Here is an 18,167-nt window from a genome sequence, read left to right on the forward strand (position 1 = left end):
TTTTCTTCATGTTTTCAGTCCTTTCCGACCCTTTTTAATGTAAGCTGTCATGATAATCTTCCTGCGTTTTAGCATTTCTCATTTCGCTCAGGCAGGACCTCTAACGTTTACCGCGTGGTGCGCCTCGTGTGGTCGGACCATGGCCGTATGCATTACATGTTGCATCGATCCGTAATAAATGGCTGCACATAGAGTTCCGTCGCCGCGCGACGTGGTTTTCTTGGTTTCCTGTCTTTCTTTTCTTAGAGCAGTTTTCTGAAGTGAACTTTAAGGTGTAATCTGTCAGTACTATACCAAGAAGATAGAGTATCATCGTCATCATCATCATAGAGTATATAGAAGCCAAAATCAGATCAGACATCCCGATCTATACTGCCCCACTTGACTGTCCGTCGCATATCAAGTTGCACGTGGGAAAAGGAAATATATCTCCCCCCCTCCCGTGGTTGCTTAATGGCTTTGGTGTTGCGCTGCTACACACGAACTCGCGGGTCCAATCCCGGCCACGACCGCCGCATTTCGATGTGGGAGAAATGAAAAAACAAAAATAAACGTGTGTTTAAAGTTAGGTGCACGTTAAAGAACCCCAGGTGATCAAAATTAATCTGGAGGCCCCCGCTTCAGCGTGCCTCATAATCAGATCATGCTTTTGGCGTGTAAAATTCCATACCTAAATTATTATTTTTTAATGGATCATTTACTTCAGCGGAGTGCGCAGTGTAACGACGCAAGCGAGCGAGTAACGCATCAGTGAACCCTGTCGGAGAATGCTTTCTTACAAACAAAATAGAACGGGTTTCGCGCACCACTCGCAGACGCGCGTGACACGGTGTGTGCGTATGCAGCCCCGGCGTCGAAGGTCGCACGTCTCCGTGCGCTCTTATCTGGCTGCGCTTGTCGGACTCTGACTGCGTGCTAGACTGCCCCTAATCCCAGCCGTTACCGCTGCCTTATCTGGCGCGTCAACTTCTTATTGGTGGCGCGTGCTCTGCAAGCTTTAGCCATGCGCCCAAAACCGCTCGCGCTGCACGTGCGAACATTTGCTGAGCAGCAGCGCGAGCTCCCGCCATACCCCGGTGTGATTGTCCCTTATCGGGCCATTTAGACCGTTTATGTCGAGTGCCGATCAGGAGGCAGCAGCAGGCTCACGCTCGGGGCTTTGTATTTGATGCCCTGCATGCGAAGCGACTCTTCAGAAATGTATAGCTAGCCGTGGCTTTGTTCGCAGTGCAGTGCTTCCTCTGAGCTTGCGTGCGCGGCTGCCATCAGCGCGGAAGTGGGTCGGGAACCTAGAGCAGGCGATCGAAATATCGGCTACTGACGATTAAGCGTGCGCGTCTGCTCGTTCGTGCGCTGTATTTTCTCTTGTCCTCCATTGTTCACTGCGCCCTCCTATCTCCGCAAGGCTCTCGTTCTCACAATGCTGTTTAAGGCCGTGAAGGCCTCTCTCTCTCTCTCTCTCTCTCTCTCTCTCTCTCTCTCTCTCTCTCTCTCTCTCTCTCTCTCTCTCTCTCTCTCTCTCTCTCTTTCTTACCATTATTTTTCTACAGGCGATTTTTACTGCAGGATCCTCACAAACTTAATCACACGCTCAGTGAAAAGCGAAATGGAATTCATTCATTCATTCATTCATTCATTCATTCATTCATTCATTCATTCATTCATTCATTCATTCACTCATCTAACAAACTTCTTAAGGTTACGTAATCTCTACGAAACGGTGAAGTTCGGTGTACCGGATTAATTTTGTTTACATTGAGTTCTTTACCATGCACTGAAACCACTATACCGCAGTTTTTACATACCGCTTCCCGCATAATCAAACCCGTGACGTCGTCTACAAGAGCAGAACGCCACTGTACTGTAACCGTGGTAACCGTCGAACCAGTACGGCGGAAACAGAGGGAAATGCAGCTCCGAGTATGCGGTCTCGCTTCTTTCCCATGTTACGGAAGCTGCAAGAAACAAAGAATTCTCAAGTATAGCAAAGTGTTGTAAGTGCATCGACTGTCGTGCTCATTTATGGCGTTGAAAATTTTGTTGACTCTGAGTGGCCTTCTGTTTTTTCTGACATGTGTATTTCATATTGAGTTTATGAAAACAGCTACAGTAATCGCCGTGACGCCAGGCCCTTTCATTGCATGGCCAATATTGCTCAATTCACTTGTACACGTAGGCTTTGCATTATTATTAGGCACAGGCAGCGTCATGACACGTGGTAAAGCGTTTGTGGCGTCGTATTCATAGGCGAATCTCCTGCGACCACAGCCGAATACGGTGTCACCTCAGCCAGAATCTGATCTCGTCCTGCTGACTATTGAAGTTGGCGTTACACCGTTTACGCTGTGGCGGAAAGGCCGTGTTTCTGCAATCATTAAGGGGATATGGATGTGCTTCGGCACATGCTATACACGGTGTGCGCGCGGTATGCTTGGCAGTTATAATTATGTTCCTCAGTACAGGGCATATGCATTTATTTATTTATTCTTTTTCGTCCCTACATAGATAAATGGTTTAGGTAAGATTCCGTATTTTGCACCCCCTCCCCCCTATCTGCTCTATATATTCTTGCAACCGCATACATCGCGCGCGCGCGTGTGTGTGAAACGAGCTTTTGCATGCACTCTGCGGAGCGCGGTTTGTGTTTTCTTTATCGTGTTTTCGTCTTTAAAAGTTGAGTTTCAGCCTAAAATGGTGCTCTAAAGTGGAAAGTCAGAAACTCCCAAGATATCGGATCTTCATTGCTTTCGCACGAGCTATAAGAAATCTTGCGAACTTGGAAGTAAATTGCATAAATATATTTTATAAATGGTACCATATACTGAAGCAAGCGTGCTGCAAAGCTGTGCCCCCTCGTGGATCGGCCTGGCGAATAACACAAGGCGACGCTTTACCGCAGAATGGTCACTGTGCGAGCTGAGCTGCGCCACCTAGTTTCTCCGGTTTTTCCAGTCAAAAACAAAGGCGCAACTTTCTCTCTCGGTTATAAAAGGGACGCCGCGTAGAGTCGCGTGAACATAAATTGCTGAACACAACCCGTTCCTCAAGGCAAAAACGACGCTCACACTAGCGTGTGTTGTCGGTCGGTCGCCGCTATAGGATCAGTGCATGCATGCTGTCGCCTCGGCTTAGCGGGGCCGTTGGTGGTACTTCGCAGGTAGCGGAGTCTTCCGTCATGCGCAGCCGAATTCTTCGGATAGCGACCACAAGCACCGGGCTGTAATGCGCGCTGGGAGTTACGCCGTGCACGAGATCGTCCTCGTCTTGCTCCAAGGTGTCTTCGAGCCTCTTTCCCTTCTGCCAGAGTGTGCAAACCAATCTGCTTTACTTCGCGCTTTCTAGCCGGCGAGGCGAGCAGGCGTTTTAAGCACGGTGATCGCTTATGCGCATTTCTCCTTCCACTTCATATAAAGCGTACGTGCCTATCGTCCCGCCGAACTACGGGTCCACGTTAAGCGGTTTAATCGACGCTTGAGGCCATTTTAATTAGGGCGCTCTCGCGCAATTTCCGTGCGGTATTTTCGTTCTCGCCCTGCTTTTAATCACGCACTTCGTGCAAAGTGAGGTCAGGTTGCAGAGCCGTGTCAAGCGCGTATATATACCTTGTCCTTCGTTCACTCATTTCAGTGCACATTGACCTGTTACACCGTCCCTGCAGTGTGCGTGAGCCGTACTGTACATTATGTGTTTCGTGAAATATGTACTTTTAGTTTATTCGATCACAGCTCGCAGTGCTTACAGGAAAAGCTCCTAATGAGGGAAGGATTTTGGGGATTGGCGCAGGATGAACTCATTCGCTTGTCAAAAATACGCTTCTTGGTTTCGCCGCGCTGTGACATTGATGAAGAGCATGCATGCTTCCTCAGGAAAGCGTCCATCATGTGTTATTTTAGTGCAGCCTTGCGACAGTCCTAGCTTCGGTAGTTTCATGTTCGCGGGCTTTTCAAATTGTATATACAGGGTGTACCACAACTATCATGCACCAAGGTTTAAATATATGCAAATTCCACGTAGCTGGACAGAACAAATGTAATGTTGTTTGCCATCGCTTGGAGATGCTCGAATTATTTTCTTCATTCCGCCTAATTAGAAAATTAGTCCTTATTAACTAATCAACTTCTCAGATATTATAATTAGATTAGAAAATGTCATTGAGAAAACTGTAGAGTGACATGAAAAACTCCCGATACAGCTTTTGTTGCTCAATACGTGCTTCATAATAGTGTTTTTCCGAGCGTGAAAGTAGCCCGCAAATGCAGTCAAAATTACGCCCAACTGCCTGATCGAGGCACCTTGTATGCGTTCGCGGGCTTCTTTCACAATCGTAAACACCTTTATGTAGCATGTGTTGAGCAACAAAAAGCTGTATCAGGAGTTTTTCATGCTGCTCAACAATTTTCTCATTGACACTTTTCATCTAATTATAATATTTGAGAAGTTGATTAATTAAATTAGAATAATTATGTAATTAGGCGAAATAATAAGATAATTTGAATATCTACAAGCGACGGCGAACAACATTACGTTTGTTCTGTCCAGCTACGGGGCATTCCCATATTTTTAGGCTAAATTTAGCCGGGACTCCGTGTATATCAGGGCCCGTATTAACAAAAATAGCTCTTACGCTAAAACTTATAATAAGGGTAGATGGCCATCAGCCGTTGTGCTGAAATCTTATTAGCGAAGGTGGCCGGTCAAAGGCTAAGGGCACTTGCGAAGAAACAACAAGGTTTGCGAAACGGCTGAAGGTTTTGTTTTAGAGCTCCCAGTCTTTCCAGTGCGTTCCTTTAACCTCGATAGCAGGAAATCAACGCTCTACAATATAGAGGCAGCTTAGAAACAAAACATAATACTCTTTTAAAAAGCCTTCACAAGATTTTTAGTTGCTTGTGTGATATTTTGCTGAGGCTAGTTTGCTCTATTTTTTTTCTAAGTAATGGTATTGTGAGGGATACTGGCACAGCGACTATGTCGTTCATGCTGTAGATGTTTGCGGCCAGTTTTACTTTATTTTCTCTTTTTTCTTAAACTGTGTTTGAGGAGATGGTTGCCCCTGTAGGCCCCAATGGCTACTCTTTTCTGGCGTGATAATTTGCATAAGAGCGTTACGAATACTTGTCACATTGTGTTCGAAAGGAAGCCATTCGCTTTCCTAACTCGACTCTTCTGCTCTTGCGTCTTCTTGAGAATTGTTTCTGCTGGGCTTATAAATCTTAGTCACGATTCAGCATATGGAGCATTCGTGCGCACGAAAGAGTTGTCGAACCCGCTGATAACGAAGCACATGATGCACGAAATTTCGTTCAATAAGCGCTATATTTTGATACATCGGAAACCGATTTCATGAAGTTATCCTAAATCGAGAATTCAAATGTATGCGTGTTTATCGTAAGACAGAAACGCAAGATAAATGTTCCTGTAACCGCTGGAAAAAGAAACAGGCGCATCGCTTCACTCTCACAATTTTGCTCATATCCCCCCCCCTTTCTTTTTCTTTTCGATTCTCGAGAAAGTTAATACGTGTTACGTGTAATTATCGTTTAGAAATATATTCGGAAACTTTTTCAAGAAATCACTTTACGCAACCATGAGAAATGGTAGAAAAACATTCGCATAGAGCGCCGCGTCCACTGCATAACGAAATTTTGCGAACTCTTGTAAAACAGGTAGTTACGTCCTGCCTTTCGTTGAATCCGCCGTTGTCTGTAGTGCTGCAAATATCGTGGTTGTGTGGGCTGTGTTTAGAAAGAAAATGAGGCTTGGTTCGCTGTATGCAAGCAGGTTGAAGCAGCATGCTCCTGAACTGCTGGTAGAACTAAACAAAGCACGATGATGGTATAGGCGCTCGAAGCTTGGTATAAGCACGTAGATAGCGTTCACCAAGTTCTGATGGCACGATAAAAAGCTGAGTTCGCTGTGTGCCAGTTCTTTGACACCCCGCTCTAATAGTAAATGATCTGTTCTGAAGAGCAAATGGCAAAAAATAAACGCGGATAACCAAGTGTCAGAGTGTGTGACATTTCTGATGAAGTGCCTTGTTCTAAAGACCACTTGCGCAGAGCTTTTTATAGCTCGTTGCCAGCGATTATGGTGCTTACTTGAATAGATTTCTTTGGAGTTGCATATTTTGTTGCCATATATAATTATGAGAGATATGGTGTTTTTGGCCATTATGGAATGAAGCTGCAAATTTTCTGATCTTTGAAACTCGCAGAAAAAAATCCGCACCCATGCCTTCTAGCTGACCGCTCACCTTTTGGTACCTTCGTGATGGCGCTTAGCTCGGCGCAGCACTGTCTTCGCCGGAGATTTCTGCTAAACATCAGGCAGAGTGATAAAACCGAGCATCGTGTATTCATTCCTGTACCAAAACGTGCACGTCGTTGTGATGCTATAAAGTTCTGTTGAAATGACTCGCGTAAGCTTTAAGGAGATCGTCGTGTCCTTCAGCGCATCGTTTCGTCGAGATGTGTTTAGTATTATTGTGCATGCGAACTTGTGCCAGATCGTTGAGCGTCATGAGAAGATATGACAGATACTTCAACGGCTATTCTAGCCAGACTAGGCTTCCCCCAGTAATACTTGTATGAGAGATATGCATGGTCTACATGTTACCTCCATATGCAAGCTATGAGAACCTACACAAGTTACAGTTCGCGACCCCGAGAATAGATAAATTTGAAGAGCTGCCTATACCCGAAAGCCCCGTCGGTGTCCATTTTGTCAAAAATACGTTCCATTTGCGCCGATTGGGTATGGGATATGAAGATCTTGCCCTGCGAGTGGACACTCTGCAGTTTGCCGGAAGGGACGGCGGTCCACTGATTGCTTCCGGCGCCTTCTCCTCTGGCTCGGAATGGTGGTCATTCCAAGAACGGCACCCCTGTGCATTCGAGCTCCAGCCAGAAGAGCCGAGATAATGGGCGAAAGATGGAGAGAGAGAGAGCGAAGGACGTGTTAGAGAGCTGGTAAGGGACGTGGGTGAAGGCGACAATGAGAGAGGCGACGAGGTCAACCCATATGTCCGCAGCATCCGCAGCTTTGCACGCCGTTGAGGATGCGCCGTTCGGGACCGCTTCGCTTGCGCCGCATGGTTCCTGCTCCGCAGCTAAAAAAACCTTTTCTCTATCGCGGCTTGGCTATGTTCGAAAGCGCATGAAGTGATCACACAGCCCTCTGTCCTCCACTGCTTGTGATTAGACTCGTCAGCGGATATATTTCTTCGCGCAGTTTCGTACTGGTTGGAGCAGCTGTGCCACTAGGCATTGATCTCTCTTTGCTTTTCTTTTTGGTTAGCTGCGTAAATCTTGCTGTTCGCGATAAAGAAAGTGTCTGTGTGTGAGAGAAAGAGAGAGAGGCTCTTTAATGAATCCTGAAGAAGTTTGCCTTGAGTTACGCCCAGCGTGCTAGTCCAGATGGGAATGACGAGAAATAAAATGAAGTGCTCATACTGCGCGTCACGGACAACATGCACAAAACGCACTATAAGACGCAACATACAACCTAATTAAAATATATCATGTGACCAGTGTCTTTCAGGAAGTATCGAAACGCTTTCGCGGTGTTTGCTGTTTTCGAATACTATAACACTTTGTCTTTGAGAGCAAGCAAGTTCTTTTGCCCGTATTCATATTAACACGTGTATTTATATATCCTTTTGACGGGGACTGCACTTCACCCGCTGACAACTTAAGGTTATCGCTGAGTGCAAGACACGCCTGCATGATTTTAAGCTTACTCGAATATTATCGTTGATTCTATCTGTTGTGTATGTTCTCGCCGAACTTTTTATAATCATATTGTATGCGCAACACGAATTGCGTGGTAGTTTCTGGAAGCCACGCGGGCACCAGCGATTACCATGGAGATCTCGGCGAGTCATGTTTAAAAGCCAAGGCACTTGACCCGCAGATGAGATTTTTGGCGATCGCCGACTGTGCTCGGAGCGATTGTTGTGCTGTGAGGGTAACCTGTTTTCTGTGCACAGGTTCACTCTATAGAGTTAGTGTCCTGATCTACAGTTTCTGCTACTGTGTTTCTCAACGTCACTGCCAAGCTACTTGGTACGGAAGCTTCGATAACCCCACACGTTCAAAACATGGCGATTCATCAGTGGTTCATGGAGCTTAGCGCCGTCTGTGTGACAAAGGAACACTTCCACCGGAAGAAAAAATACTGCGGCGCCGTATCCGTTAAAAACAGAAGTGATGTCGTTTTTGTTCTCGAAGGCGCAATGTTTGTTTTGGTGGCCTGCTATTGTATCTTTAGATGCCCCGCTATTCGACTCGATGGGCGTTTCGAGCTTTCAGCGCGAAAAGCGGCGCAGCAAAAGGTCAACCGTGTGGATGTCGAAATCGCACGGCGGCACGAACATCGTTTCTTTGGAGGCCGACGAAAGCTTTGGGCGTAGAGTGCTGGTTGCATCGTGAGAGGCCAAACGCGCCGGCTAGTGTAGCCGCATGAGAATTGCTAAATTAAACAATTATTTGGTGGTCGTAACTCACTACTTTTGACTGAAGACGTTGAGAAACGACGAAGCCACCCGTGTCACCAGAATTCAAACAATCATTGACGAGCAAAACAACACAACGTGTGAGAGGGCGTATTTTTACAGGTGAACTTTACGAACGCGCCTTTCTTCATACCTCAAGAGCTGCATTGCATAGTATGTGATAGCGGGCGCTGAAAAAAAATAATAATAACAGGGTGTTTTATAGCTGTGGCGACTGGCGAGTAGCACGAACGTGCGTGCAGTAGTTTCAGAGACGCCTCACTTTTTTTGCATAAAGCTGCGCATTATTCGCACGTTAGTTTTTCCATAGCAGAGCTGCAAAGGCGGTCGGCGCTTCCTTAACTTGGGCAGTTAGTTCGCATTCGGCGTTATGCCATACGCCTTTAAGAAAGTACGTAGCCTTGATTTTATGGAGTCTTTTCTTTTGGTGACGCTTGCCAATGACGCCGCTAGACCTCTTATGCACTGATGTTCGTCGACGCGTGTCGTTTGATAGTTCGTGGATCTCGCATCATTCCTAAAATATTTCGCCTTAACCTGCTAACTGCGGTCCTGTGGCCGCATTTGTGCAGCGTAACGTGAGTCGGCAGTGCTGTGCATGCACTCAGCTTTGCTTTTATTAGCTCGCAACAAATAACTGTTTGGCGCTATCGTGTACAATGCGGTCCACCGTTAAAGGGAACACATGTATGTAGAATGTGTGCAAATTTGCACCTCTTGCAATGGTACATGATCGCATGTCTTTGCAGCAAATAACTTGCGGATGGTGGCATTCTTCAGCAGATTTGCTTACTGCATTGACATTGCTCTAGCCGGCACTTGTAGCTATAGCACGAGCAAAGTGAGAGCTGCACATTCATGTGGGGTCTTCGACAGTGGGCCGCATTGTATACCTACGAAATGATGTGTACATGTGGGTGATGGTACCAGAGACGACCTGGTTCTTCCTTTAAAACCGCTGGCTGGTTAGAATTCATATTCTGCTCAGAGGCAGAATTTCGCGCTGTATTTGGTTTAATGCCATATTTGTATGCAGTACGTCGGCCAGAATAAATCACTGCACGTCGTCTGCTGTAATGTCGGACTATAAATGCAATTTTTTTGTGGGAAAGAAACCGCGGGAAACACGCTGCACTCTGTGCAGATTATGTTTCTTGATTTATTCCTGACTAAGGGCTGCAACTTAAACATGGTATGAAGCCAAATAAATCGCGGAATGAGAAAACCTCGCTGCTAAACTTTTGCGTTAGCGGGCTAGTAGCTTAAACGGAAGAGTTAACCTGGTTTCTTCATCGAGTCAACATTCAATCTTTGATTTGTTTTTGTTATAGCCTTCCTTCCAATAACCGGGCAGGCGGGAGAAACCACTACATTCAATTTGTTTTATTTGATTTGAGTACTATATATATATATATATATATATATATATATATATATATATATATATATATATATATATATATATATATATATATATATATATATATATATAATTCATTACAAGTGTAGAGGAAGGGAAGACAAAAGGTAGCAACGCCTGACGGAGCCTGGGACTAGAGTTGCAGGCACGCTGTACCAACATAACAGAACTGTTTACCTATAGTGCCTTTAAAACAAATCACGAATACACCATGATGAACTGACAAAACTCCAAGAATCCATGTTCATGTGACGAAATATACCACGTGTCCCGCGTAGCTTGTGCCAAGATTTAAATGTATGCAAGTGCCACGAACTGGATAAAACCAAAGTAATGGTGTTTGTCGTATAGCTGGGAGCATGTCAGACTATTATCTCGTATTTTTCCTAATTACAGAATTAGTTATTATTAATTTAAAAAATTCTCAATTATATTCAGAACGATATTGTCAGCTAGAACATTGCATGCCGTCCTGCAATATTCCCGACCCAACTCTCTGTTTCTCATTACGTGCTACATTAAAGTTTTTTTTTTTTTTTCAAGCCTGAAGGAAAGCCTGCGAAACAAGAAACAGTGCCGCGCAATTTAATAGTCAACAGAAAGTTGGATCGGAAATTTTTGAGGATAGGTTACAATTTTCTTATTGACGCTTTTGACCTGAATACAATATTTGAGAAGTTGATTACTTGATAACTAATGATATAGTTAAGGTTAAATACTCTTACTTTAAGCGACAGCAATCAACATTCTTTACAGCTACATAGCACTTGTATATCTTTAACTTTTGGCAAAAGTTACGTGGGACAAATGGTATACAGAATATAGCACAATACATGTACATCACTTCATTATAAACAAACACTAAGCATGCATTGCAGCTTATAGTTAAAGAAAAAAAAACTGTTCTCCGTGATATTCAAAGTGTGAGAAATTAGGCGAGAGGTGTTCTCGATCCAATACTCGTTTTCCCACGTTTGAAGTTTGAAGCGTCGAAGTATGAAGTTTATTCTCATAAAAAGCACATACAAAGTTCGGTATAATATTGTACGGAAAGAGGTCCCATAGTGAAAATACTGTAGGAGAACCTCCTATGACATGTTAAATGGAAACTATTAAAAAGCAAGAAAGAGTAATAAAAACAGTTACAATAAAATACGCACAGTAACACAATTATTAATAAAATAATTAAGCAAGTACAATAATTTCAGTGATTAAACAATTGCAATCAATGAATACATAGTCATTACTCAGCAAAAAAACGATAAAGGACATGTTATTTCATTTGTGAAATTGTGTTACTGGTTAGGAACAAAATCACGAAGCAAACCTTTAAATGATGACCACGGAAACAGCAGCTTTAATATTATACGGCAAAGAATTCCGCGACTTAATCAAAGCAAAACCAACTCTTTGGGTCCATACTTTGTACGCACTTTTGGAAGTAGAAAGTTATTTAGAGAAAAACGTGTATAACTTCTTTTAGTAAGTGATTGCATGAAAACAAATTTTAGAAGGTAATGGTCTTTAATTGCTCGATATGCAAAAACGCAAACATTGAATTTCACAAGATTCGTAATGCAGATTATGTTTAGATCGCGGTACAGTTCTGTAACATGCGATCGGTGATTACGATCGGTAATACAACGAATAGCTTGATTGTGAACATGTTGGGAGGATGAAAGATGAAAGTGATAGGTTGGACCCCAGGAAGTTATGCAATAGTTTAGATGGCTATGAGTGAATGCGTAATGTAAATCAAAATAACACCTAGCTTTGCGTAGAATTCTAATCCAGTATGAAGTTTCTTTGTAGTTCATGGATGTGCAAGGTAAATTTCAAGCGTGAGTCAAGTTTGACACTAAGGAATGAACAATGGTTGGAGGGATAAATAACATGCAACTCAATAAAAATTGGCAAAACTTGCGAATCATTATTGCGTCTAGAACTGAAAATTATGAACTTGGTTTCGGAAAGTTTAATTAGTTTGTTTTTAGCACACCAAGTACATATATTTATAAGATCAGCATTACGGGTCGTTATAGGATCTTTTAAGCAGTTACCCGTATATAAACGAGGAGTGTCATAGGCATATAGGATGCATTTGTTGGTAAAGTTAGCCATTTAGCTAGATCGTTTATAACAAAAATGAAGGCGCATCATGAATTGAGCCTTGTGATACCCCGATGTTAATTACTATTTTGTTAGAAGAAATGCCAGAAATGAATATTAATTGCTCACGATAGATAGGTAACCTTGAAAGAGATTTAAAAGGGTTCATTCAATGCCGTAAGAGACAAGTGTAGAGAATAAAATAGCTTGATTAATTGTAGCAAAAGCTTTAGCGAAGTTTAAAACAACAGAACTAACGAAGTTACCTTTGTCAATTTCGATTTTGCAGTTATCATGCAAGTAAACAAGATCAAGGTTAGTTGAATACCCGTGAGGGAATCCAAATTGTTTACGCTGCAAAAAGTTCAATTTTTCGAGGTATTTAGGCTGACGATTGTGGATTAGTTTTTCAATAACTTTACTAAGAAATGGAAGAACAGATATTGGTCTGGAATTCTAAATTAGTGATTTATCACCTATTTTAAGTACCGGTATTACGATACTTGCTTTTAACGTGCTGGCAAATATACCTGTTTGAAAAATTAGATTGATTATGAAGGCGAGCACATTCGCAATGATATCAGCAACCAGTTTTGTGTGATTAGCATGAATTTTGTCTACACCAGCACTAGAGCACTTTAGGTCTATTATTATACTCCTTACCTTTTCCGGAGTTGTGGGGGAAACCAAAAAATGAATGACCACCATGACGAAGTTTGTCTGTGGGAGGAGATTGAACAGGAATAGTGGCAGAGAAGTATTCACTGAATGCGTTAGCGATGTCGGCTGGGTTAGAGATAATGGATCCTTCATGAGTAATATTAGTTATAATAGGACTTATAGGTTTATTGAAAAAGGAATTGATAAAAAGCTACTGTTTCTTTTTCAGGTCAGAACCAGAACGAGTAATTTCATTTTGGTAATACCTTTTCTTCGCATTCTTCATCGGTGCATTCAAGGTGTTACAATATTGTTTGTAGCGATCTTTTAAGCGCCAATTAAATGGTTTCCTTCTAATTTTTAATATAAGTTATCCATTTTACTTACTCTATTAAGTATTATTGATGTTAACCAGGGATTCCTATAGGAGAGGCATAACTTCTATGGCACAGCACAGACGTTGTGGATGAAGTGACGCACTTGGTTATTGTTGAGACAAACTTTCTATAAGCTGACCTTTAAGTTTTTCAATAATATGTAAAACGTATTTATTGTTGTTTGTACGTTGGAATCATGTAATTGGATGATGCAGTGTTTTGCATCTGACCTTGCCGTCCAACATGGCATTTCTGGCGGCTTTCTGCGTTTAAAGCGCAAGTAAATGCGCAGCCCGTTTCGCTTGAATATCACGTTGTGAGTGATGCTCAAGCATGCTAGACCATTCTTTATGGCTCTATATCGATCCGACGTATCGATCGTCTCGGAGTACAATAACTTGCCGCTCAATGGGAAGGAGGGCTAAATATTGAGAAAGCAAGCCAGAACAGAAAAGAAACACCGTTAACGACGTGCGTATGTTTCAAGGATTCCGATGCCGTGCCAAGTTCACGTAACCGTACGTGCTCCCTTTATACCACAGTACTGATCTCCACTATATCAGCTGTTCGTGTCGTGCTCGTCAGTTCCGGCTAACGTTATTTTTTTTTTGTTGTTGTTGTTGTTTTCGTGTGACATCGCCTCCTTCGTGAAGTCAATGTCCATAAGTAGGTCGCGCGCAGTATCTTCAGCATTTTCATGTGCCGGTATATAACGGACAGTGCACGCATTAGGAGAATCGATTACCTGATGGACTGCCTGTCGGGAGAATATTCTCTGTGCGCACGTATTTCCTCACCGAGGCGGCGGTAAATGTCAAGCTGAGCACTGCGATAGCGGTCCATCGCGCACTGCACCGTGACTGCAACCGCGATGAAAGACATTCGGGCGCACTCTGCTGGCCCGTGCGGCCGATGCAGGCGAGGCGTCTCACGTTACGCCGTGCGTACTGGCGAGCGAAAGATCGACAAAAGATGAACGGAAATAAAGCTCATGACTCCTGGCTGAAGAGGCAGCGTTCGTCCAATGTTTTGCCGGCGTTGTTCCTCGGTAAATCCATGGACGATACGGTTAGAGTTAGCCAGTAACATCGCCTTAAACGGGAACAGGCGTGGGCTGCAGTTGCGCCGTGTCTTTGTTGCGTGAAACGCAGGCCACGCGTGGCAGCTATACGTCGTCTACAGCATAGAGCTCGCACCCCCCCCCCCCACACACACGCACGCACGCACGCACACACACACACACACACACACACACGCACGCACGCACGCACTCACGCACAAAATCCTAGAAAGACATCTGGCACTGCGATCCGTCATGCACTATAAGAATTATGAGTTGTATGTTACCTCGATTTGCCTCATCTTCGTGCTTGTGGCCTGACACGTTTTTGTGGGTGTATATACTGCGCTTTGTACATCTGAAAATTTCGAAGACGTCAGTTTCTTATGTAAGCATGGGCATTACGCTTCAGCGCACATTCATAACTATGGCGAATTGTTGCATTCATAACGCAATATCTTTTTGAAAACGATCAATTTGCTAAATCACAGTGTCGTTTGAAGCCAGAAGGTCGAAGTTGAGGCAAATGCATGTGCTGTACCAATAATTTCCGTACTGTCTGAACCTCAATACTTTCCGAAGCCGTAGACACTAGTGCTACATTGCTGTTTAGTAATTTTTGTAGGGAACTCTATCACTACGGTGACATCATCGGGGCATGATGAAGGAACGTTCGCACAATATGACGACGCTTTGATGTCATGATAGTGGGACTCTGCGGCAAGTTGCCAGTGGGGTGAGTATATTATAAGGCCGGTCGCACAACTCCAGAACGACGCTTTCAAAGAATGCCGAGGGCCCATGCGCTTTTGGTAGCCGTGTAGGAAAACACATGAGCTAAGCACGCCTATTTCTGCAACCCACCACCACTGCCACCACTAAGCAATTTGTCCGTTAGGGGCATCCAAATTTCTTGTATGATAAATCATGAGCCCGAAACGTTTGATGTAGCGAATGCCAATGAATGTCTCTACACATGGTGGTATGGTGTCACATATTTAATATGGCATAGATACCTTGTGATGTGCTTGTGTGAAGATTTAACCGAAGTAAAGCGGCCTCGCTGCGGCTATCGGCACTGCACCTAGTTCGCTCCCAAAAGTATGGAGTCGTGTAGTTCCTTGTCATTTTGTTAAACATCTGTTATCTTCAGAAGGTGGCAGCTTCTTCTGTTTGCATAAAATGAGCATATAATTAAGATATGATGGCTTAATGCATTTATGTAATAATGTTCGCCTGTTCCTCTTTGATGCAGGTGTTGTAATGCAGCTGTAATGCAGCTGTAATGCAACTGTACTGCAGAGTTGTAATGCAGTTCCTGGTACCTAAAAAGCCCGTCTTCTAGCGCCAATGAACGGGACCACACAAGCACGTATAAGACGTGCACAGACCCTAACGGTCCCTACCTGCGTACCCACTTATATTTCCAGATAGATATACCAACTAGGAAGGATTTTACGCATGGTAAGGTAAAGTGCTGTAAAAGATTCTTTAAGCTCGCCGTCCAGTAAGGCTAGATTATTCAAGTTTGCCCCAAAGTTGTCTCGAACGTGATCAAGGAGCTTCTGAAGTTGACTAAAAGTAATCGGCGATCCGTCCTCATTTAAGGTCAGATTGTGGGCTGCTCGACCGCAGCATTGTCTAGACGTTCATGTAGTGCTCTTTGTGAAGGTTTGCACTCATAAGTTCGCGTCAGGTTGTGCAATCGAAAAGCAGAGCCCTCAGCATTTCACGTTCAAGAGCAATTTAGTCTGGCTCTTGCAGGCGATGTTGGCTTACAAGCCGACGCATAAAGTCGAACTCACATTTAACGAGCACCGCATAGTTCTATTATTCGTTCGGGGGCTTTAACGTGTCTACAGCTACGGTTTTCCTTTCTTCATTTGCAGCATGGTCGCTAGTGACGCTGGTGCAAGACGCGAAGCTGTCGCCCACGCCGCCAGCGCAGACCTGCTTCGTGGAGACAGCCATACAGGAGACAAACCTGTGCAGTAACGTCTTCAGGAGGAGCGTTACTGAAAAGGCGTTCAACGCTTCGGACCCCAAAGATTTGAAGGAGGCGTGCTGGTGAGTTCACTTGCTTAGGAACACGACGCCGCTCGTAGGCGCACGCTATGATTTCCGCAGCATTCGTGGCGGAATGCCGGTATACCGCCGGCGGTATAACGCCGGTGGGAGAAAAAGTTGTCTGCTGACTCAAGGCAGTGCTTCATCAGTTTATCAGTCGGACCTGTGCAATTAGCTGCGGCTGTAGACCTCTCAAACGAGAGCGTCCTGGAGTCGCCATAATGCATTCTGCAGTTATGTAAACCCACTTGAGCCCCCTATCAAATGCATAGCAGAACATGCGCGTTGTTCACCCGCCCGTGGACCATACTCAAAGGGTTCTCCAATGGTAATGTCTATAGCTGGCACGTGCACCTCTTTCAGCCTAACTCCAATCAAGCCGCGTGTTTCGGACAGCCTAGCCTGTAAGGTAGGAAGCCCCAGAGAGAGAGAGAGAGAGAGAAAACATTTATTTGTCATCAGATTGGGCGACTTCCTCGCAGGGTGGAGCCCTTAGTTCAGGGCCCCATTGGCCCGCGCCACTCCGCGTGCCCGCCGGATCAGCCGTCGCTGCTCTTGCGGGTCTGAGCTGGTCAGCGCAGTCTCCCAGGAGGAAGGTGAAGGTGAAGGAATACGGGAGTAGCCCGGAGGATGTGGGCACTCCCAACGGCAATGATATATTGTGGGCTTTGCTCCACAATAGGGACAGTATGAGGGATATTGTGTGGGGTGGAAGAGGTGAAGATAAAAGAGGCAGGGAAATGAATTAGTTTGAAGCTGTCGCCACGCAACGGCATCTTCTCGATTAAGGGAATTATGTGGTGCAGGGAAGTGTCTCCTGGTATCTCTGTAATATTGTAGAGTTTCAGTGTAGTTCAGTGGTTCTGTCGGTGCGTCGTCTGGGTTGGACAGCTCTTCCAATGGCGCCCGGTTAGCGAGCTCTCGGGCTACCGCATTAGCGCGTTCATTACCATGGAGAGAGGCGTGTCCAGGCGTCCAGACGATACGCACCCTGTGTAACGCTGTGGGGTGTAATGATGTAAGGATGCGGTGTGTGTAGGGTGTCACCCTCCCTTGTGCCAAAGTCCTACAGGCGGTCTGAGAATCAGTGACCACTGTGATAGGTCCATCCGGTGCCGGCATGGTTGAAGCGTGTACTATGGCTAGGGCAATAGCAGCCTCTTCCGCCGTGCCACTGTCCACAGTGTTGAGCGTGGCCGAAGCTCTCAGAATGTCTGCACTATCCAGTACGACTAGACATAGGGCACGTTTCTGTGGGTAGCGGGCCACGTCGGTGTATAGGACTGGAGTGTTTGATGTGTCATCGCCAAATAGGCGAGCCAGGGCTTGTGCTCTTGCCTTTCGTCGACCTTTATGACGGTCAGGGTGCATATTCCGGGGAATTGGGGCCACGTGAATTTTGTTGCGAATGCTAAGCGGAAGAAGTGTGCGGTTTGCCTGTTGTGGTTCTCTCGGTGTTTGGTATCCTAGCCGGGATAGAATGTGGCACCCTTGCATTGTTCGTTGCAGACGTTGCAATTGGCTGTTCAGATGACCTTCAACTAGTTCGCGGATGGTGTTGTGCACTCCCAGTCGTAGTAGCAGCTGCGTAGACGCATGTTGGGGTAGTCCGAGCGCTGCCTTTAGTGCCGTACGGAGGAGGGTGTCCATCTGGTGCATCTCAGTCTGAGTCAGATTATGATAGGGGAGGTGGTAGGTTAATCGGCTGATTATGAGGGCTTGCACAATTCGGAGTACGTCTTTTTCTTTCAGTCCTTGTCGGCGGTTTGTAATGCGCTTTATCATGTGCGTTATTTGGGTAAGTTGTTGGCGGAGCACGTGTAGGGTATGTGTGGCCTTCCCGTTGTGTTGTATGTGAAGGCCAAGTACACGTAGTCTGTCTACCCTTGGAATAACGTTGCCACTGAGATGCAATGTGATGGCTGGTGGAATATCGGTCCTGTTCCGTTTTTTAAATACAAG

At 44.9% G+C, this 18,167-nt stretch overlaps 1 protein-coding gene across 1 annotated transcript in view; it reads left to right on the forward strand.

Moving 5' to 3' along the window:
- LOC139054519 (uncharacterized) overlaps window positions 1–18,167 on the forward strand; it is a 485,755-nt gene that overhangs the window by 412,351 nt on the left and 55,237 nt on the right. The window contains exon 2 of the mRNA XM_070531599.1: window positions 16,028–16,205. Coding sequence (XP_070387700.1) covers window positions 16,028–16,205 — 178 coding nt within the window. The remainder of the gene's footprint in view (window positions 1–16,027; window positions 16,206–18,167) is intronic.

The sequence above is a fragment of the Dermacentor albipictus genome, chromosome 1, assembly GCF_038994185.2.
Source record: "Dermacentor albipictus isolate Rhodes 1998 colony chromosome 1, USDA_Dalb.pri_finalv2, whole genome shotgun sequence".
In the NCBI taxonomy this organism is placed as follows: domain Eukaryota; kingdom Metazoa; phylum Arthropoda; class Arachnida; order Ixodida; family Ixodidae; genus Dermacentor; species Dermacentor albipictus.